General features: G+C 40.7%; 1 protein-coding gene across 1 annotated transcript in view; it reads right to left on the reverse strand.

Moving 5' to 3' along the window:
• The window catches only part of LOC108797114 (laminin subunit alpha-4-like), a 104243-nt gene that overhangs the window by 33697 nt on the left and 47143 nt on the right, over positions 1-23403 (reverse strand). The window contains exons 7-13 of the mRNA XM_018568687.1: positions 22823-23003; positions 17915-18007; positions 14804-14955; positions 13990-14100; positions 12905-13016; positions 7694-7861; positions 945-1141 (exon numbers count right to left, since the gene is read on the reverse strand). Of these exons, the coding sequence (XP_018424189.1) occupies positions 945-1141; positions 7694-7861; positions 12905-13016; positions 13990-14100; positions 14804-14955; positions 17915-18007; positions 22823-23003 (1014 nt within the window). The remainder of the gene's footprint in view (positions 1-944; positions 1142-7693; positions 7862-12904; positions 13017-13989; positions 14101-14803; positions 14956-17914; positions 18008-22822; positions 23004-23403) is intronic.

Consider the following 23403-nt stretch of genomic DNA (forward strand, 5'->3'; position numbering starts at 1 on the left):
ATAGAGTGCCAAGGTTACCTACCCCTGGTCTACCATATTAGACAGAAACTGCACTTTAGTGAAACCACCAGGGGATAGACAGACTGCTCTGTTAGAGTGAGACTGCACTGTGAGAGAGCACAATGTGAGAAAAATAATGGCGTGTAAAGAGAAAAATTATTTTTGTTTAGAAAGCCACTCTCACTTGTAGGACTTTGTATTTAGGGAATGGCTTCTTAGTGAGAGACTGCTAGTGGGAGATGTCTATGTGAAGTATTGTTCTGTAAGACTCTCCTTTGAGAGAGAGATGCCCTATTATCATAAAGACTGTCAGTTGAGAGACTGCATTGTTAGGGGCTGCCTTGTGAGAGACTGCCCTTTTATAAGGGGACTGCCCTGTTATGGAGAGACAACTACATGGTAGACTGAGATGTTGGGGAGCATCCAGGACCTCCTCCATCATTCAGAAGAAGACAGAAGTCCATCTCTGTCCATCCAGACCTGATTCACCTCCTGATCTCTGCCTTGCTGCTGCAGTCGCACTGGGGTAATGATTATAAGGCAGGACTCTGATGTGAAGGGGGGCTTTTGATGTGAAAGGAGGGACTCTTGATATGTAGGGGGGAACTCCTTATGTTTTTTTTTTTGGGGTGATATCCCTCCTTAAAATGCACACCAGACCCCTATTTAGGATAAGGTAATCTGATATAGGTTTTTTTAGAGGGGGACCACATGTCATTCTTTCACATTTTTACATTTATTTTTTTACATTTTAGATTGGGGTACCTTGAGATTTTGCATACTTGGGTGCTGTGACTGAAAAAAGGTTAAAAAACGCTGTTTTAGACCTACAGATAAGTAAATTGCAATTAATAATTCCCTTATGGCTAAATGTTATAGAGATCCTATATTATTGCATTATTCTTGTCTTTTGACATGATCTATAGGGAGCAAAATCATCTTACATCTTGTATTTGAAGCTTGCCGCTGTTTTCTGTGTTTTTTTTAGTTGTTTCCATAATGTTGTTGCGAGCTTCCTTTATATATTCTTCCAGATCAGATAGCTTCATATTGTATTCTGTGATGGGCTCCAGTACAATCGGAAACAGAGACAGAGTATTGTTGTGTTTCTGCAGCCAATCTTCTTGGACTTCACTTAACACTGCAATATAGAGAGATCACATACCAAATGTAATATTATACTGATTCTATAAAAATGTAACAACATATACTGTGAGCTTAAAGTGTGTGCATAGTCATTTTATTTAGTTTCGGATAGAGTGGGGAAGACTTAGAACTTTTTTTTCAGGTTTTACTGCAGTCAGAGGCTCTGTTGCAAAGATTCCTCCACTTTTTTGTGCCTTTGTCATCAGGACTGGAAGTAAGGGACTATCTCTCTAACATCAACACAGACAGAAATAAAAATGCTTTAAGTAAAAGTGACACTAAACTCAGGAGTTAAATCTTAAAAATGCATTTAAGTACCTTAACTATTAACAAAAATGTATCTTATTTGTGTACCACTCAGCTGTAGATCCTCAAATCATCTCTAAATTCATGCTGATACCGTCCTTCCTTCTGGACAGTGATTACTTTTGTTCCCAATGATCCCTGTGTGTGTTGTAAAGCAGCCATCGCTCGAAGCTCCCTCCCATGAGGGACTACAATCTCAATACAAATTGGCTAACTAAACATGAGAGTGTCACAGGAGTGAGCTTGGAGCGATGGCTACTTTACAACACACAGAAGGACCATGGGGAACAAAAGTAGCCACCCTTCAGAAGGAAGGCTCAATTCAGAGATGATTTGAGAACCTATTTTAGCTTAATAATAAATTATATACAAACTTTGCTAGCTCCCCTTTCTCATCAAAGTATTAATTGCATTCTAAATTTAAATTCTGTTCTGTAGCTGTCACATGTGAAAGCACACAAGTGTAACACCTGGGGTAGTTTCGGGGTTTGTGGATCGCAATCCACAATCTTCCCAATCTTAACGGGGAGTTAGGGTTCAAGCATCACAGCCAAAAGAAACAAAAAAGGAAGAAGGGATATTACAGCATATTCCCTATCTTGATATAGTATCCTCAATTTGTAATGGTTACGAATGATAACTGAAATTCAGGAGTGTAACAGCCTTAGTTAGAGTCAATTATGTAATCTCCCAACAGTCCACTAGATGGAGCACAAGAGCTAATCCAGGGTTCTTAGTTATACAGTCACTAAGGTTTAAGCTGCAGTGCAATGAGCACAAGTACTTGCTGTTTAAGTGGAGGCAGTTAAGGTGCAGGGGTTCAGGAGCAATCGATCCAGAGATGTGTAGCGGCCTGCAGGCGAGTAGAAGAGCAGTGGTGTCCCAGGAGACAGTAGGCGTTCAGTCTGCATTAGTGGAACGCCATACTGTCTCACTGGGGCGCTTATATAGGGCCAAGGGCTGGGGGTGGAGCCGCTGATTGAGGCGGCGCACTTCCGCGTCCCACGGTGGAACGCATCCGACGTCCGAACCCGGAAGTGGATGTGTGCGCTCCACCCTGGGACGCAGACGGCCGGTGGCGAGAAGCGGCGGAACCGTGCCCTCCCCGGACCCCAGGTGAGCGGAGTCGGCGGTTCTCATTACAGAACCCCCTCCCCAAGGGAACACCTCCGGGGTTACCCGTCGGAGCTGGTCGATCTGGGTACCTGCGATGGAACTCTCGGACAAGTCGGGGAGCGTGTACGTCTCCTGAGTCTTCCCAAGAGTCGTCCTGGGATCCGTAGCCCTTCCATCTGATCAGGTACTGGATGAAAGAACCACGCCTACGGGAGTCCAGGATCTTCTCCACTTCATACTCCACCTCGCCTTGCACCTCAACTGGAGGAGCCGGAGGGGAACTCCTATCCGAGAATGGGTCAGGCCGGAAGGCTTTAAGAAGAGAGACGTGGAACGAGGGGTGTATCCTCCAGTCTGGGGGTAGCACTAAGCGTACCACATTGGCATTGATGATTTTGTCGATGGGGAAGGGTCCGACAAATAGGCGGCCGAGTTTCTTCGAGGGAACGTTGAGTCTCAGGTTCCGGGTGGAAAGCCAGACCATATCACCAGGTTGGTATGAAGGTGGTGCAGTCCTACGGGAGTCGTAGCTGCGTTTCTGCTTCCCTTGAGCTGCCTCTAGGTTGGAGCGTAGAATCCCTGCGGTCCTTTTTAAGGTGGAGAGGTAGTCCTCCAAAGAGGGAACGTTGCTAGGGAGGACCGAAGAGGGTAGACTGTTTGGATGGAAGCCATAATTTGCATAAAAAGGAGATACACGGGTAGAAGCACTGGTAGCATTGTTGTAAGAGAACTCAGCGAGTGGCAGCAACTGGGACCAGTCATCCTGGAGATGGGTGCAGTAGCACCTGAGATACTGCTCCAGGGATTGGTTAACTCGCTCTGTTTGCCCATTGGTCTGGGGGTGATAGGCAGCAGACATGCGATGGTCAATGTGTAGAGTCTTGCAGAGGGCCCTCCAGAACCTGGATACAAATTGGCTACCTCTGTCAGAGATGATCCGCGAGGGCAAGCCGTGTAGTTTGAGTACCTGAGTGACAAACGTGTGTGCAGTCTCCCTTGAAGTCGGTAGTTTCTTTAAGGGGGAAAAATGTGCCATTTTTGTCAGCAAGTCCACCGTGACCATGATGGTGTTAGCCCCTTCTGATCTGGGGAGATCGACTATAAAGTCTAGAGAGATGGTCTCCCAGGGTCTGTTGGGAATTGGTAAGGAGGTCAAAAACCCAAATGGAGGTCTTCTGGAGTGTTTGCTGGTAGTGCAAATCTCACAGGTGACCACGTAGTCACGAAAGGTATTAGCCATCCCTGGCCACCAGAAATTTCTGTTGACTAGGTCTAGAGTTCTTGATACCCCTGGGTGACCCGCCAGAGGCCCGTCATGGAGTTGTTTGACGATCAGGGTTTGTAGTGTGGGAGGTACGTAGAGCCTGCCTTTGTTGAGGTAGAGACCTTCAGTGTCTTGTCTGAGGTCACTGGTTTGAGGGACGACATCCTGGGCGATGTTTTGTTGGAGTAGCCGTTTGAAGCCAGTAGTCAATCCAATGAATCTTTCAGGAGGGATAATCGATAGAGGAGGATGATCAACCGTTCCCTCTTCCTGCATACGAGACAAGGAGTCGGCCTTCACATTCTGCGGCCCAGGCCGATAAGATATGTGAAAGTTGAACCTGTCAAAGAAGAGGCTCCAGCGAACCTGACGAGCGGACAAGATTTTACATGCCTTCAAGAATTGCAGATTGCGATGATCCGTGAAGATGGTTATGGGGTGTCGGGCACCTTCGAGGAGGTGCCTCCAATTGGCCAGGGCATCTTTGATAGCCAGTAGTTCCTTCTCCCCGATAGGGTAGTTCACTTCTGCGGGAGTTAGGGTCCTGGAGAAGAAGGCGACCGGGTGCAGAGGTGTAGAAGGAGAGGAGCGTTGGGAGAGTACTGCCCCTAGGGCGAGGTGCGAAGCATCCACTTCCAATATGAAATGGTATTCAGGATTAGGAAGCTGGAGGATGGGAGCCGAGGTGTATTTCCTCTTTAGAGTGTCAAAGGCTACCTGGGCTTCTTTTGACCAGAGAAAGGATGTTGTCGTGCTGGTTAACCTTGTCAGTGGTTTCACCACAGCGGAGACATTTTTAATGAACTTGCGGGTAATAGTTCGAAAACCCGAGGAAGCGTTGGAGGGCCTTCCTGGTTCGAGGGATGGGCCAGTTGACAATGCACTCAACTTTAGACTGGTCCATGAGAATCCCGTCCGTCTTCCACTCATCCCCCGTTCGGATTCTGATCAAGTTGTAGGCTCCCCTGAGATCTAGTTTTGTATAAATCTTTGATGTTTGTAACCTCTCTATTAACTCCGGGATCAACGGTAGGGTGTACCGGTTTTTCACAGTGATGTTGTTGAGACTGCGGTAGTCGATGATGGGACGGAGTGAGCCGTCCTTGTTCCTCACAAAGAACATTCCCGCACTCGCAGGGGAGGTGGAGGGTCTAATAAAACCTCTCTTTAGATTGTCATCTAGGTAGACTTTAAGGTGTGCCAATTCCGGCTGCGAGAGCGGGTAAATTCTTCCAGTGGGAATGGGACTGCCCGGGATTAGATATATGGGACAGTCGTAAGGACGATGCGGGGGTAGAGTCCCTGCCCCGCGTTTGCTAAAAACGTCTGCGAAGTCTCGGAGGTGAAACGGGGGAACGTCAGACTCGGTCCCTGTCATGAAGACGGGACATATGGGGTAGCAAGTCTCCTTGCAGTAGTGTGAGTCTAGGCGGAGTCTCCACTCTGACCATACTATGGCCGGTTGGTGTATCGTTAACCAGGGGAGACCGAGTACCACAGGGAATAAGGGAGAAGGAATGACATTGAATACTTGGTATTCCGTGTGTCCCTCTCCACAGGTAACCATCAGAGGTTGGGTTTGGGAGGTCACCGGCCCCGAGGAGGACGTAGAACCGTCGATGAAAGTGACAGACATCGCGGTGGAACGCATCCGACGTCTGAACCCGGAAGTGGATGTGTGCGCTCCACCCTGGGACGCAGACGGCCGGCGGCGAGAAGCGGCGGAACCGTGCCCTCCCCGGACCCCAGGTGAGCGGAGTCGGCGGTTCTCGTTACAACAAGAAAAGAGAAAGCTAAGTGCCTTTTAAGGCAGCTTCTTTCTTACCTTCGATAGGAAGCAAAGGACGAACTGCAAATATGCATCACATGATTAGGCCATTCCTACAGTTTGCCATTTTCAAAATGGCAAATGAAATCAGCAGCATAGACTGGGTGGAGCAAGACTAACAAAAGTTGTAGTTTACATATTTCATTTACTATAGACAATTATAGAGCAGTCAATGTAGATTACACTGTGTGAGAGTTTAGCTTCAAACAGAGCATGCACAAAAGCCTTCCTAGCTCCCTTTCATTAATCAAAAAAATATAAATCTATTCCCACACAGTGGTTATGTCTATCATTATCCCAAATTGAAGATACAGGTGTCCCACCAGCCTTGTGCACATAGTGTTATTTCACAGATAGGACTCTCCACATGCACACCACACTTAAACAGGCACTTCTTGTTCCTAAAGCCACCTGGTCTGCAAATGGTAGGCAGGGAGTCCACCTTCACTTTCCCTGGCCAGACTCAGAGTCCAAAACACATGAAAGAAGCTTTATTCATGGCATACAATGTTTACCTCTGGAGTCAAAAATGGTCATAGCTTTAGCGACATACAGTAAATACTCTGTTTCAGACCACCTGGGGCATCTCTGCCACAGCTGTTGGAATTTAATTTTGTTAATGCAATGTTTTTTTCTTTTCTTTTAGAGTAGGAAATAGTTCAAATCCGTGTCGGTTTTTTGTCATCTGTGTCCCAATCAAGCGTTTTTCCTTCCCTTCCTTGATGTCTGCCCATCAGAAGATTTGTACTTTATTCCAGTTTTGATGGCAACTTAACATTTTGGATTTTTATAGATCACCTTTAATAGTGGCAGAAACATCAACAAAAAACCTGGCAGTAGTTCTAACACTTCCATTAATACTTTGCAGAAAGGTCAGCAAGGGAACTCCCATCATGCAGTTCTTTATTGATGCAATTCACTTGTACTGCATGAGAAACAGTAGTTGGTGGCTGGATGGGTTTTAATTGTTTCTAACCTTTGTGGAATTGCATTAATAAAGGGTTAAGAGAACTACATGAAGGGACCACCCTTCATTCTGTGAAGTATTTATAGTATTGTACTATGACAAGTGAACACCGAGACCTGCTTCTGTGGATGTTACAAGGAGCTCATTTGTAAGCAGCAGAGGCATGCTTGCAGAACGTGTGTATGAGTAAATCGGAGCCTGGACCCTGGAGAGGTAGTGTTATTGCTAGCTGTGGATTGATGGTGGATTTTACTATACAATCACTGGATTTGAAGTGTTGTCAGCATGAATCAGATATTGTATAAGGACACTTACACAATTTGCACTTTTTCTAAATAGATTGAATTAACACTTATTGATTATTTGTTTTACTTTTATTGATAAGCACTGTAATTTGATTTTTGTAGCATAGTCTTATGAAGCAAGTTCTCTGAAAGATTAGTCTGCCTTTCCCTCCAGAGAACTGTGAGTGCCACATACTTTCTTGCAATTATTATATAACCCCTCCACACTACATCCAAAAAAAGTTTTGCCTTTATATCTATTTAAGGTAATTCATGACATGCTAGTAAACAGCAATGAGTTCATGAAAAAAATGCAGTTTTAAGTTTTACCTCCTGAGTTTAGAGTCACTTTAATCAAGTCTGTCACATGTAGGTGCATCTAATTAGGTAAAATGATGTCTAGACAACTGGACAGAAAAACTCTGTTATGCTAATTAACAAAGCAGATGATTTAGGAAGGTGCTAACTGGATTCCAGACACAGTTTGGCATTTGACCTTACTGATAAAGACAAAACTCATGCTACACATGGTTATAGTTGTACAACAAATCAACGTAATAAAACTAAAAACAACAGCAGATGCAGTTACACAATTAGTCAGTCTGAAAAAAAGACACAGGTCCATCGAGTTCAACCTAGCCTGTTGTAATATAATAAAAGTAATAAATAGATAAAATAAAGGTAACTCTGATGGTTATTTCAGCAGATTCCAAGTGTTAAAATGTATAAAGGTTTAATTTACTTTTTACTTTACAAAAGCTAAAATTAACGTGTCTACTCACAGTCTTCTGCATTTTCTGCTTCTTCTTGGACCAGCTTTTTTTGAAGGTCAAAGTTTAGTACTGAGAGTTCCTTGAGCATTTGCTCTGCTTCCTTTATGCTTTTAATTCGATCTGTTGGGCTCACATCCCCTTGCAGGGATTGATAATGCTTCAGTTTAACAAGTGTTTCTGTGGAAATAATAGAGATATATTTACATTTTTGTACATGTGGGTATACAGGTGCACAGTATTACCATCAGTGACTTGGGTAACATCACACTGCATATCTGTTGGTTATCAGAGGTTCAGTCTAGTGTACTAAAGCCTTGGCACAGTCCTATGAGAATTGCAAGATACAGTCTTCATTAATTGCTGTTTTTCATTACCTCCACATAAGGCAACCAGAGTCAGGGGTAGAATAATGAAGAGGAAAACTGCAATACAAAGTAGCTGTGGCCTTACTTAGGAGGTGCCAACACATGTTTCTCTGAACACCATCTCTCAGAGATTACAGCCCATGTGCCTTACCAGGTGCATAGTTTCATGTTGTCATTTTTTGTTTGATAATGACAATAGTTACATAGTTACATAGTATTTGAGGTTGAATAAAGACATAAGTCCATCAAGTCCAACCAATGTGAACAAAAGGCACACAGTACAGTCCATGAACCCATTGCACTCCTGACCGTATCACTCGCAGCAAAAAAGGGTGCAACGATGGCCTACGGATGGCTTTGTATCAGAGCAAGGAAACATATGACACCGTCACGCCAAAATCATTGCCGAAAATTTCCTTTATTGACGCATGTGTATAACATCACATAGTGGCATGTTTTCGTCAATGATTTTGGAGTTCCGGTGTGTTATGTTTCCTTGCTCTGAAGGCACACAGGACTTGCAGGGAGCTAACATTTTACTGACAGTTATTCTAGGAAACAAGATGCAATTTTATAGAACTTGTTAAATGGGGAGGTGAAAGGGTAGAAATTTCTGCACAAAATACAGGTCACTTGCAGTATTTTACTTTTTTCCTTGCTTCTGTTGTCAGATCCCAGCAGTCATCTGGGGAGAACTGAGCAATTTAAATGGTGCTCCTTTGGCAGCACTCAGCTCAGATGGGCCACTCACGTTATGAGAGGGCTGACATGGCTGAAGGATAATGAAACAACTACTCCAACTCCTGCCTGTGTATATCTCCTTTTTTTCTACATGACCACTAACTAAAGTGCCTACTTAAAGGTGACTCTGGATAAACACCCTTTTCCGGTAGTCATGTGACACAAGAGCTCCACCTAGTGTATCCTTCCTCTGCCGACCTCAGCTGCAGAAGGATACACGGGTAATTCTATACAACTGCAATTGGCTAAAATACATACAGTACAGTGCTATGCAAAGTCTCTGGTGGCTGGATCGGGGCACAGGTGAAGGATCAGGCCTCGGGAAGGAGCTCTGCACAATACAAAAAAACTGTGGACACCTACAAAGGCACACAGACTGACACGTGGAGGTATGGTGGTGCACACATGGAGATGCGCTGGTGACACAGGAAGACACCTGGAGATATACACAGACACAGAGACATGCTGCAGGCACAGGGGTTACACTTGGAGCTACAGAAGAGTATAGGGGTACGCTTGGAGATATTGAGGAGCAGAAGGGTACACTTGGAGATACAGATGAGAACAGGGGTATACTTGAAGACACAGAAAAGCGCAGGGGTACACTTAGAGATAAAGCACACAGAAGTTCATTTGGCGATATGGAGACACATAGAGGCACGATAGGGGCACAGGGGTACCCTTGGAGCATTTATAGCATTCATTTCAAAGCTTTAAATATAGTGTATTATGTCACTTATGTCATTCTTGAGAGAGGCCTGGAACCTAACTCCCTCACTTTCCATTGACTTACATTATATATTGGGTTTCAATTTACATTGGTTTCTATTTACAACCATTCCTTCTGGAACCTAACCCTGGCATAAATCGTGGGCCACCTGTGTGTGTGTGTATATTTATATCTATATCTCCTTACTTCCTTACTTTGTTTTAAAATATATGTTTTGTAGGCTGCTATGTTTAGATTCTAGGTGTGTTAGTGTCAGTCTCAAATTTGTGTCAAATTGGCGTAGTTTAAGCATGGTGATTTTATATCTAAACAGATTCTAGGTATTTAGATAATCTATATTAAAATACAATGTGTGTGTTATACCTTTCATACTATGAACTGAAGCACTACCTGATATGTTAAACATTTGGAGGAATACAAAGGAGCTGGCATGTTAAATCATTAGTTTGACAAATGGTTCCTGAATATTTGCTGCATTGAATGCATTGCACAGTGAAACGGAAAGGTGCAAGTTATTAAATCATTGATGCTATCTTTGTCATTTATCATATTTTTTTGTGTGGATTTGTTACTAAGTGAGTCTTCCTTTTTATAGAGTACCCACCTGGCTTCAAATGATAACATTCTATAGAAATAATACCATTATGCAGATAGGAAGAGCTGTCAGTTACAATGCCGAGTGTGAAGAAGAGGTCATAGAAAACAGCTGCAATACAGGACCGTGCAGAGTGAGCCATCCAAACCACAGAAACAGGATGTTGAGGAGAACAAAAAAATGAAGAACTACAGCCTATCCCCATTTGACTTTTGAGAATCAGTGTTCCTAGGGGCAAAACAAATTATTCTCCTTACAGCAGGAATTTTGCATTTGGGTATTGCCGTCCAGAGATCTGTTCTAGTCCCAAAGAAGATTGTGTCTTTGAAATAAGCAAGAGGTTTTAAAGTTGCAAGCAAATGTTTGGGAATTGTTTGTAAGTGCCTGGATTTATGCATGAATAGATCCTCAAATATTTCAAATCTTCTAAAAAAAAACCTTGCTGAATTGCCATTCCAGGGCTGCCATCCATATTTTCTTCACAATTCAGTAAGTCATTGGGGGTGATTTACTAACCTAAACACACGCACGCACTAGGTGCGTGTGATTTTTACACAGCAAAACGTATTTATCAACCAAAAGGTCTCTAAATGCATATTTCCACTAATGCCATATATGGAAAAATCATGCACATGATGCATATACAATGCTACTTCACAGTTTAGACAAAAATTGTTAGCTCATGCATTTACATTCCTGCATTCATCAATGCAAGCAACACAACATAGAGCTAATTTACACAAGATCACCTTGCAAATTCATGCTTGGCTTTGCACAACACACCTGCTGGGTGTGTACACACTACAAAGGTGTTTAGATTCCACCCATAGATCATGCTGGGAGGGAACACACTACAGAGGTGTATACATGTTCGTGGTGTGTTTATAAGGTTAGTAAATCAACCCCATTGGCTCAGGATGTGCATAACAGGTGTCCAATACTGATATGTTCATAATTGCCTCAGGTAAATGGCTCACCACCAAGTATAGAAAGGGTTCATTATAATAAAACAAAGTGGCTGTTGTGATATATGTCCTAAAAATGAACATACCTGTCCCTTACATTATGTTCTATGCTGGCCCACTGTGGTGGGCAATGCTCCGACTCTGGAGTATGTCAAGCTCATCCACTTCCTCTTGCTGCTCACATATTCATATGCTGTGCTTTCTCATTGGCAAATAGGAATGTGCAGGAGGCAAGAAGGCAATGACAAGTTTTGACATTACCCAGAAGTGTTGGAGCTTTGCCTCTCAAAATTGCTTGACCTTTGTGAAATGGTAAGGATATGGAGGCTGTTGCTAATATGTGCAGGCACTTTGTATCCGGCAGCAGTTTCTTTGTTTGGATATAGGAGCAGCGCTGCTTTACAACCTAATTCAGTTCTTGATCCAGGGGCACACAGTGGCCTGAGTGGTGCACACATGACACAATTCAATAACAGTTAATGTATGTGTAGGCATTGAAGGCAGACTGGTTGAAAGCTACAGAGGAGAAGCCATGACTGTCTGTGCAATGAGGTCCAAGTTGAGTAAGGCTGGGTGTTATTCGGCTCATACTAGAAAGTAGATGAGTATGGCAGTCAAAGCTGTGCTTGTTTGTTATCAGGCATTAGTGATTTATCTTTAGAAGCTACAGTTGGGTTGTAGGCTTTTATTTCATTCTCCGTAAAAGGTTTACATTGGTCCTTCTGTTCTCACAGACTATCCTGGCCCTAAGCAGCAAAGCTGCCCCAAATCATGATGCTCCCTTTACCATGTATTGTTGTTGGGATGAGGTTTTGCTATTGAAAAAATAATACTTTTTTCCCCTCCAGATAGTGGTGTCCTTTTTGCCAACAGAACATTATATTAGAAGGGTCGTGGAATATTTAGGTTAACCTTTTCAAAATTAAACATGCAGCAACATTTTTGTTTGGAAAATATGGGTCACCTCCAATGAAGCCGGTTTCACCACTCCCGAGGAAGGAAGTAACAGTAATACAGTTTTTTCTGTATTACTGTGGATTGATGAACATCAAAGACTTTTGATATGCCTTTGAGGCTGTTTTTTACATCTGTGCATTTCTTCTAAGATCCTCTGGAATTTCTTTTGGACATACCGTAGGTCACATTAACAAATCATCTTGAGAAGAACTGAACTTTGTGTGTTATTTTTATAGGTCACCTTCAAAACTTACCCCAAATTTAATTGCCGACCGGAATGCCAAGATCAGCTACTGAAATATAAATACTTTTTGCCTGGAGTTGAGCTTTGGGTTCAATTGAGAGTGTATAGAGCAGTGATGATGTGCAATGCTCATTGCAACCAACCAGACTGAATGATTGAAACCTTATTTCTGATTGTTGTGGGTTACTGCACTGTACACTGCTCTGAGCCATAATAAAAAAGGTCTTAATGGGTTTATTTATTACATGTATTGATATAGTACTGACAATTTACACAGCGCTTTACATACTGAACATTCACGTCAGTCCCAGCCTCCAAGGACTGATCAGTCCCAGCCTCACTATCACACAGGTATACAAGGCCAATTTAGACAGGAGTCAATTAACCTTCCAGCATGTCATTGAAATAATAAATTACTACATGTTATCTTATTTTGCCGTGTGCTGTTTAATTAAGGTTTTGAGTAGCCTAGAAATTATTTTCAGAAATAAACATAGCAATTAAATATCTTCTTGTGTTTCAGAGATGCTTTGGTCACCTGGACCTGCAATCCATCTCTTGCAGATTGCTGAATGACACAAATTAAAATAGCAGAAGATTATGAAGAAGAATATGCTTCTCACCTTTAATCTCATCTTCTATGTCACTAACTAGTTCTGCAGTCAACTTTGCACGGCTCATTGTTTCCATAGTTTCCTTGTGCATCAGCTGGCCTTTTATCTCTGCAAGATTTCCCTGCAAATGGCAAGTGTCAGCATAAGTTCACAATGTCATATTCTGCAAGAGTACACAGTACATTCCATGCACAGCTGGATGCATACTGCCCCCCATGATTCCACATTAAACATTTATCACATAGAGGCATGCATATACATTTAAAATATACTGTTACAAACACATACATGACAAACACCATTATTTATATATATAATATATTTCCAGTAATATATACAATATGTATAACGGCCTGGGAAGGCTGTCCACAAGGTTTAGGAGTGTGTTTGACCATTCTTCCAGAAGCGCATTTGTGAGGTCAGGTACTGATGTTGGACAAGAAGGCCTGGCTCGCAGTCTCCGATTTAATTCATCCCAAAGGGTTCTATTGGGTTGAGGTCAGGACTCTGTGCAGGCCAGTCATGTTCCTCCACCCCAAACTCGCCCATCCATGTCTTTATAGACCTTGCTTTGTGCGTTGGTGCGCAGTGATTTGTCACTCCAGAGAACACGTCTCTACTTCTCTAGAGTCCATAACAGTGTCTGTTGTGCCAAGAGTTACAATGAAACAATGTTATTATTGCTTCATTGTAACTTTTCTGGTTCATTCATAGCAGATCAATGTGGTGACATTTGATCTGCATACAATGTCAATTAAAGAAATCATGCAAGTTAAAAAAAAGTAGAAAAAAAGTACACCCTGTTAACCCTAATTTAATGTAATTTCTTTCTTCCCTTCACTTCTTAGTTATTATTTTGCTGCTCTTTTTTATTTTAATTTGGTTTAATAGTTAAACGTTTCTTTTATGTTTATTCTTTTGCTCCTTGTTACTAAACGAGCTTAGGTTTATGTATTTAAAATGAATGGCTATGAAAACAACCCTGGTTGAGTTTTGATGAAGCTTTAAAAACAAAAAGTAGTAAATCAAGCATTCTGGGATTCTCTGTTAATATAGTAATATGATCAGAGGTATGAGGTCCATAGCATACTAACCTTCTCAGCAATTTCACTGACTTCGGCATGCAGGAGTTCTACTTCTGTTTCAATGTCAGCAACCTGGAGATCTTCAGACAATGACTGACTCTTCTTATCTTGCAGATTGTCCTTTAAATTATATAATTTAAATTAATTTTGCAATCAGTTCACTAAAATGAATGTGAATGCAACATACAGTATGTACTGTGTAATGCAGCCAATGATATCAACCCATTTGCATATATAAAAAAATAGAAATATCGGCAAGACTCTGAAGGCAGCCAAGGGGATATGTTCACTATACATTAGAACAAGCATAAAAACTTTTCTACCCTGTGGGATTTTAGTGGTACCAAAAAAAGAAGATTGTTTCTCATTAGTCACAGATGTAAAAGCCACTACGGCAAGCAATATTTTATATGAGACTATATAAAAAAATAGCTGGCACCCCTGCATGGCCAGGTTTAAATCCATCCATATGGGCCTTTTCTCTTTTGCTCGGCATAGTCAAGACTTTTACTCTGCAATACACTACCAATGGATTATTGACATTACAAAAAAATATGTACGTTCCTAAGGAAACAGGTCCACCTGTGAAATGGATAGAGAAAATTCAAAAAAAATTACATCTATGACTGGTGAGATACAATATCAGCATGACATATATTGTGACTTTTTGGAACTATTATTTCTTATGGTTACAGTGTTTGTGTAAAAGCTCTTTCTCTAAATGCAACAACAAGGGGATATTACATCAATAATATTATTACAAAGACAAAAATCAATGGCAAACTATAAACCAACAAAGGAAAGTGATCAAGTGAATCAATACCGTGAGTTGGATGACTGATGAGTTAATGCCATTCAGGAGTCTGTTAACTGCCACTCCAGTGGATATACTCCCTATTGTTGACCTGGTTTCATTTATTAATATATCGCTGAGCCTGATGTCATCAATTAGGTCCCAGATACATTTATCGCAATCTAGTGAAACAGGAGAACACTTTCACTTATCTGTACAGGATATGTTTATGTATAGCATATATTACAGTTTTAGTATACTATCTCTAGGTAAAGAATTCTTCCAACTTTTGCACAACTTTATTATGCTAGTTAAAGAAGAAATATCGCCACAACTTAAAAATCCTTGTTAAAATATCCAGGGGATGAAGTGCTGGTATCATTTGGTCCTGTTCTGATTGTAAAAAAAAACCCACATCTTTATGTCTGTTTGTGCTGGCTGTCAGCTAGACCACAGGCTAAAACCCACTTTTATGGGGGAGCCACAGTACATCACAGCACTGTAGCCAACACACGCTCTAAAATTCTCTCACTTTGAAAATTATGACAGTAAAATGGAGACTTAGATTACTCACTGTAGGGCAACATACACACACACTGTCTGTCCTGGTTTACCTGTGCCTTCCCTTCCCAGTGCTGACTCATTCTTTACTAGCATGAGTGCAATGGATTTTTACTGGCAGTTGGCAGATCAATAACACAGGCCCATCAGTGCTGATTGATCCTTTACTACTGCGAGTGCACATTGTGAATGTAGATTAATAAAGGATCAGTCAGCACTAGTGGGACTCTGTGAGAACCAATAGTAGCTTTAATCTAACCCCTAATAAGACCTGTTCATCTCGCTGTACCCCACAATTCACCAGAGAGCCTACTGGATGGGGAGGACACAAAGGGAAACACTACCCTCTCTTTGTAATCCAGGACAGCAGGTCACTGCTGACTGTAATCAGATTCAGCCATGGATTGCATGATCCAAGAAAACTGGCCAGCAATGACTGTGCCATTGATAAAAGTGCCTGTGTGTGTGCAAGGCTGTTACCTGACAGGATAAGATTATGCCAATAAAGGTAAGCACATGGCAGCAAGTGGTGACCAAACCTGTCTTGCTATATGCAGAATAAAAACTGCATTCACAATAGTAAAGGATCAGCCAGCACTGGCAGGCCTGTGTGATCTATCTGCCAGTGCAGTGGATGATCACACAGCTCTGCCAGCACTGACTGGTCCTTTACCATTGGGAGTGCTTGTGTTATGATCTGGAGTTCACCTCCCTCCTGCTGTGCTAACTGATGGCTCTCATCTCCAGTGTGTGCCTTCTGCTAGGGACAAGTGTTGTCAATCAGACCTCATTAGATATGTGTCTCCTTCTGAACAGCATGGTCAATGGGGGTGTGGGGCATGTTAATCATGCTAGTTTAGCAAAACCCATCACAGATCAGAACAGGACCAATTGCTACATGTACTTGGTCCCCTGGGAGATTCAACTAAGATTTTTAAGCTGTGGTAATACTTCTTTATTAACTGCTATATTTAATGCACCATATCTACTGAAATGTTTTATCTTTGCACTTTTTCAAGATATTTCGGGATAATTTTTGGGATATTCTTGGTAATATTCTATAGATTTATTTGGAAGCCAAAAAAAACATAACACCTTCCTTGTGTAGGTTTGGGTTGATTTCCTAAAAGCATATGTTACGCTCTACCATAATGTATATATCACAAGTAAGTATGGACTGTGTTAGATTCCAAAATGCATTTGGTCTTCACCAACAAACTTCAGCAAGCATGTACAGATTTTGCTGCATGCAAGGTTGAAACCCTTAACAGCAACAGTTGACATGTAGACAAAAGAACAAAGCAATGTATCAATTCCATAGGCAGAAATGTAATTCAATTATTATTATGTTTTTACCTACATCCAATAGCCAAGTAAGCTCTGTTTTATGAACCATCCTCATTTAGAAGCACAAAAAAAGCATGCTTGGGCTTTTATTTTTCTAAATTCTCCTACCTGCCATAAGAATTCCTATTCAGGAGTAAGAGACCGTGTTACAGAGGATCAGAGAGCAACCAGCTGCTGAATGTATGCTGACTTTCAAATCCTTACCTGTGTCTTTGCTTATTACTCAACTAAATTATGAAAAGATTTAGTTAAAAAAATGTTCTGTCCTAAGTCAATAAGAAAAGCAGCCCTAGTCTATGTCCCTAGTATATCATATTAAGCTATGTATAATAAATACAGGGAAATATTTAGTAAATGTTAAAGTGTATTTATACTAATGTAAAATAAGAAAGAAACCAATATTGCCCTTAATCAGTACTATGTAGATTCTACCAGTTTGCAAATTTTGACTAAAAAATAAGATTACATTTTGTGGTTGGTATATTTTATAATATACTTGAAATTTGTTTTTGTATTTTTATATATTTTTTAAATATAAATCTTCCTCACCTATTTGCTAAGCCGCTAACCCTCTCAGCATGGCTTATACAGAATAGCAAACCACATCACATCATTCTCCTGAATGCCTTCACAAAACAGCCACATTAAAGAGTTCTAAAACATGGAGTTATGTCATGACTGAGATCATAAACTCTAGATCTGAGGTAGCAACTCATGTTTGTGTATTTTAGCCCATATTTTTACTCTCCAGTTCAAATGCATGTTTCTTTTTGCACTGCTAGTAGTTGCATGTCTATTGGGATCTGTTCAGTATTATATACATATATATATTCAATATGTCATACTGTATATGGAATGGATTGATGGTGTATATATTTTAGTGAAATGTAGACTTGGAAACATTGCTCAGTAGCTTCAGTTCTACCTTCCCTCTGTGTTAAATCAGTGTTAAATGCTGCATGCTCCTAGTGTGCTGTATTAAATCATAAGTGATATTTTTCAGGTTTATACTCTTCCTGTAGTTGATATTTCCTGTTTTATATTTCTAACCCTAACTGTATCATAAATCAAGGTATAAATAAGGGTAACAGCTGCTATTGAGTTATTCATTATTCTCTAGGTGACCCATGACTGCATTTTCTTCCATATAAGCGTTTGAAGATAGGAGAAAAGATAGGAGAATAGGAGAAAACAACCATAGTCTCTTTCAGCATTACTCTTTTTACAGCTTACCAAATGAGCAGTTTGATCCACTTGGGGAATCAGGATCCTCTAGTAGACATACTCCTGTTTTATTGTTACATGGTCCGCCACCACAGTTGCATTCTAGAAGACACAGAAAAAAACGTGATGATTATACACAAAAAGAGTAAGTTATTCTAGAACAGGAAGGACATGCACATGTTGATGATTACACATAATGTCAAACATCTGTGCACTCTAGAAACATTTCTCATCACTAATTTAAGGAGACAGTTCTACCTGAATTGCTTTAAAGTGAGTGTGTCGCCCCACACCAGTGCACTCATGGGTAACTTACCAGAGGTGAATGATCTTTATATAAGAGTGACAATAAACTCTGGAGTTAAAACGTAAAAATACATTGAAGTACCTTAACTATTGAAAAAAATGTACCTTATCTTTGCATCACTGTGGAAGAGATTATAAATGATATTCTTATAAAAACGTTCATGAAACCCTAATAAAGTTTTTACTTATTCACAGTTGCGGTGAACAGATAAAGGGTACGAACAACACTTTTTCCTGTTCGTTGGGAAACTGGCAGACTGGAGAGCAATCTACTTATCTACACCTGGGAAATGTAAGTTGCATATAACCCCTCTGATTCTCTCTTCACTTCCTTGAAGCAGAACTTTACCACCACACCACATCCTCATAACATTTTGCGAGTAGACAGGCTTTTTATTGCAGACATACAATGTCTCTTCAGCAATAAAACCTTTTTGCCTTCCTGCTTGCAAATGTTCTAAGACTACATTCTTGGCATGCCTTGGTGCTGGGTTGAATTAAATCCTGTGTGTGTGTGTACGGGAGTGGTGTCATTCTGGTCCATCAAGAATGCTGAAAATGCCAAACCCAGAAGAAGTTCAGGCAAAGATGTCAGCACCGACCAGGGAGTTTGGGGACATTGTATCACTGGAGGGCCGTTAAGTAAAGGTGGCTTTGGTTCTGATTTAAGAGCCTGTGTAAATGGATTTTTGATCACTTCAGAACTCCTTTCCTCTTCATAAAAATAAATACAAATGCAAAACTGAATTGAACATGCAAATGCAGGTCAGAAGGAGGTCAATTGCAGGCCAAATGCACCTGTCCCTGTCAATGACCCCAAAATATCTCAAACTGATCTTAAACTCAAGCTAAATGGACCCGAAAGCATGCTATATTTGCACAATGATACACACCCTTAGGCTGGTGTGATATAGACAATTTCTCATTAAAACAGACATGGTGTTTTAAGATGTGGGCTCTGTCTTGAAACACTTGTTTGAATCTTTGGAGAATTTTACTGGTGTTACAATTGAATAAAGCTCACACATAAGATACTAGGTTATTAAAAGTAGTGAAGAAAAGGTCAGGTGTGGATTTGTGAAGATATTAGTTCAAACAAGTTGAGATATCAAACATGGCAGACCAAGCTGCTGATCTCTAAATCAGATGCAGATGTTTTGCTATCTATATTTTTAACAATATATTTTTAATTATTTTATCAACTTTGATATGCAGTTTTTTTTTACACATTAGCAATAAAAGCAATTATACACTTTAAACAAAACCAATGAGTGAACTGTTACATAGTATTTGAGGTTGAATAAAGACATTAGTCCATCAAGTCCAACCTATTAGGATCTCATTCTAGGAGTACCCGTACCCCTGTATATTACGGTCCCTTAAGAAATCGTCCAAAAGTTTCTTGAACAATTCCACATTCTTTGCTGAAATCACTGTCTGTGGCAGTGAGTTCCAGACCCTAACTGATCTTACTGTGAAGAACCCCCTTCGCCCCTTGTGCTGGAATTTTTTTTCCACCAATTTTAGGTGGTGGCCTCTAGTTTTTGTAATGGAGTAAACTGTTCTAAAATAAAAAAAGTTCCCTCAGTTTATATTAATTCTGAGTTCTCTGCAATCTCCTCTATCCAGAATTCATAGAACACAGCACATTCAGTGGGAGAGAACTTCCTGAAACTTGAGCTGTGTGACCTCTTCTCTCTACTTTATGTATCACCAAGTTCAGTTTTCCAAGCATGAATCTGACTGGTGGATTTGAGAAACTTCTTAATACAGTAATGTCATTTTTTTCAAACAAAGCTTTCTGTATGTGAGTGGAAGCAAGGACCATTGGAAAGTATAGGATGCAAACTCTCCTGCATCATGGGTTGTCAGATCACCAGATAATTGACAAAGTAGATGAGGTTGAACTAGAGCACTAGAGCACAACAGCAATGCATGGATGGAAAACCAAGCACTAAACAGGTAAGGAGACCTAAAGATCTAAATGTTTGATTTTTAATTTTGACTAGAGTCAAAATTGTTTATAGTCCAATTCTATTATATTAATAATGCATAAAAAGATTCTGTTCATAACAACAGTAATCTTTTTTAGCAAGTCATTATAATTATTAGGTGCATCTGCTTTTGTTGGTGCTTTAATGTTATATTCCAGTAGGGTGACAATTTGGCTGGGGCTTGGGCAGACATACGTAAACCCCATTATGTCATATTTACCCATAGCAAAGGGAATCTGTCCTATTTAAAATTACTTGTAGGATTCAAAACTTGAGAGGGCAGTTCCAGTCAGCTCTATGCAAATATGGCTGCCTTCTAGGAAAGTTAGTTCATGCTGCTTTCAGGATGCTTTTATAATTGGGACTCTTTGCATTTACCATGAGAGTCCTACAAGACCTGCATGCATCTGGTTCCACAGTATTAAGACTAGAATATTAAAACTTGTCACCTCCTCTATCACAGTTAATTACAGATGTTACAGGCCCCCTAGATAGGGCAGCACAGGTAAGAATAATTTTGTGTCAAAACAGCATGTAATGTTTACCAGCTAGTGAAAAGCAAGCAGGCTCTCCATCAAATTTTTTGAGACATATTCTTAAGACTTATTAATGTTGAAGTCAATAACCATTTTACAGGACATTCTCTGTGTCTTGGTTTTGCAATATCAGCATATTTACATTGTTGGTCACAAATGGTCTGGCAACTGCAAACTATCAACCTGGCAGTTGCTTATTTGAACATTTTTTTTATTTGCAAATTGCACACATTTTCTAACCCTTTTCTTGCCTTTTATTCTTTTGTGAAGCTAACAACATGTTTTAAACAGATGAACATAAAAATGAAAACAGCTATGGTTTGGAAATGGGCATGCACTGATTGTTTTAAACATGACCCCTCTGAAGTGCACAATGTCCATAGCTTCAGGTTAATTTAAAAATCTTTCCAGAAATGTACAGGATATATTGCTAATTATTAATGGTGAACAGTAATATCAAGAACACATTTGAAGACCTGCAAAAGGGTTTGAAACACTGAGGCTGCAAGGTTTCTAAACATACAGTCTTTAAAAAATATATTTTTCTGATAAAAAGAAAAAAAATCTGAATTCAAGACTGAATTTCCTATACCAAAAATACAGATTGAAAATGTATAGTAATTTATACTTCTCATTACCCTGCGAACACTATTCTAAAGCAATTTTAGTGATAATATCATGCTATGTACATTTCACCAACAGGGATTGGAAAATTTGGCAGGATAGAGGTCAAGATTGATGGAGCCAAAAAGAAGTTAATTCTTTATGAAAAACTTGTTTTAACCTGACAACATTCTGAGACTGGAAAAGCTGGCCATAAACTACGCTAATTTCATCTTATTCATGCTAAGTCAGCTGAAATTCGAGCAGTGGGAGGCCCTGCATGGAAAACAGTGGAAAGGTATTCAGACAGCCGGTACATGCATAGTAATAAATGCTCCAGCATCAGAGGAAGTAATAAATGGCCCTTTGGTCATTTGGAATAACAACTGCCACTACATCAGTGGTAAGTTGAAATAAATGCCCTTGCTTCAGTTGGAATAATAATTCATCCTACATCATAGGTAAGTGGGAATAATACAGCATCAATTGGTGTAATAAATGCTCTAGTGTCAGTGGGAGTTAAATGCCCTAGCATCAGTGATCAGTAGGAGTAATAAATGCCCCGGCACTAAATGCCCCTCAGTCAATGGTCAGCTGGAGTAATAGTTCCCTGTCATTGTGGGGCAGCACAGTGGCGTAGTGGTTAGCGCTTCTGCCTTGCAGCACTGGGGGTCCCGTTTCAAATCCCAGCCAGGTCACTATCTGCAAAGAGATTGCATGTTCTCCCTGTGCTTGCGTGGGTTTCCTCCGGGTACTCCGGTTTCCTCCCACACTCCAAAGACATGCTGGTAGGTTAATTGGCTCCTCTCTAAGTTGGCTCTCTATATATGCATGAGAGATAGGGACCTTAGATTGTAAGCTCATTGAGGGCAGGGACTGACGTGAATGTGCAACTATGTAAAGTGCTGCCTAAATTGTCAGCGCTACATAAATACCTGTAATAAATTGGTCAGTGGGAGAAATGGTCCCCTGCCATTGGTGTCAGTGGAATAAGGTCCCCCTCCCCCTCCCTGGATTTGTGTTCAGTGGCATATATCTTTTTGTAGGATCCATGTCCCTCATCTCTCCTTGTAATGACATCATGGCCAGGACTATCAGGCAGGAGAGAACTTCACCCCACAGTGCTGCAGCTACAAAAATGAGTGCAGGGAGAGGCATGGGTTCATCAGAACTGTTGGCTCTGGATATTATTTGAATGTAGATGCCCTGTTGGGCTGGGTCCATCAAATGACCATGCAGTAATGCAGTGAGTGCATTACTGCATGGTCATTTATTATAGGGTTAAAAAAAGGAAAGGTATCTAATTAGCCATGGTTGCTGTAAAACGGCAGTAAACCTTGATTATATTGTATCATGTCTCTTCTCATTTACCAGCTTTACAAATATATAGTAAGCTCCTGAAAACCCGTTTATCTACATTTTTGGCTGGCTTTGAGCAATAACCCTCATACGTGTACTTAGCTTCTGTTGGCACTTACTCTGGCAGCCAGATGGCCCATAATTCCAGTATCCAGACTTGCATCTCTCACATTGCAGACCCCCTGCTCCTGGTTTGCATCTGCACTGTTGACCTATAGGATCACAGCTGTTGTCTATGGAAGCAGCACTGCATTTACACTTCTGACAACCTAAGCAACTGTCAAGGCCGTAGTATCCAATCTAGAAAAATATGGGAAGAACACGATGGTCTATTCAATATTAGATTTTACTACTTGGCATTGTACAAAACAGCATGTATTTTCCTTTATAAATACCCATCATGATTATTATAGAACTCAAAAAGAAAGCATTGAAAGAAATAACAATCAAACAAGTACTGCAAATTAATTCCAATATTACAAATAAAACTAGTACGGATGGGCAAACTCGGGCCCTCCATCTGTTGTGAAACTACAAATCCCATGAGGCATTGCAAGATTCTCACAGCCACAGGTAGTGTTTTAACACAGTAGTTTTAGCACATCTGGAGGGCCGAAGTTTGCCCAACCTTGCTTCATGCAATGCAATGGAAAATAAAAATATATTTCCGGTTTAAGGCCCTGTTTGAGTTATAAAGTAA

This window comes from Nanorana parkeri, unplaced genomic scaffold (assembly GCF_000935625.1).
Source record: "Nanorana parkeri isolate BGI_ZX_2015 unplaced genomic scaffold, ASM93562v1 scaffold1228, whole genome shotgun sequence".
NCBI classification, from domain to species: Eukaryota; Metazoa; Chordata; class Amphibia; order Anura; family Dicroglossidae; genus Nanorana; species Nanorana parkeri.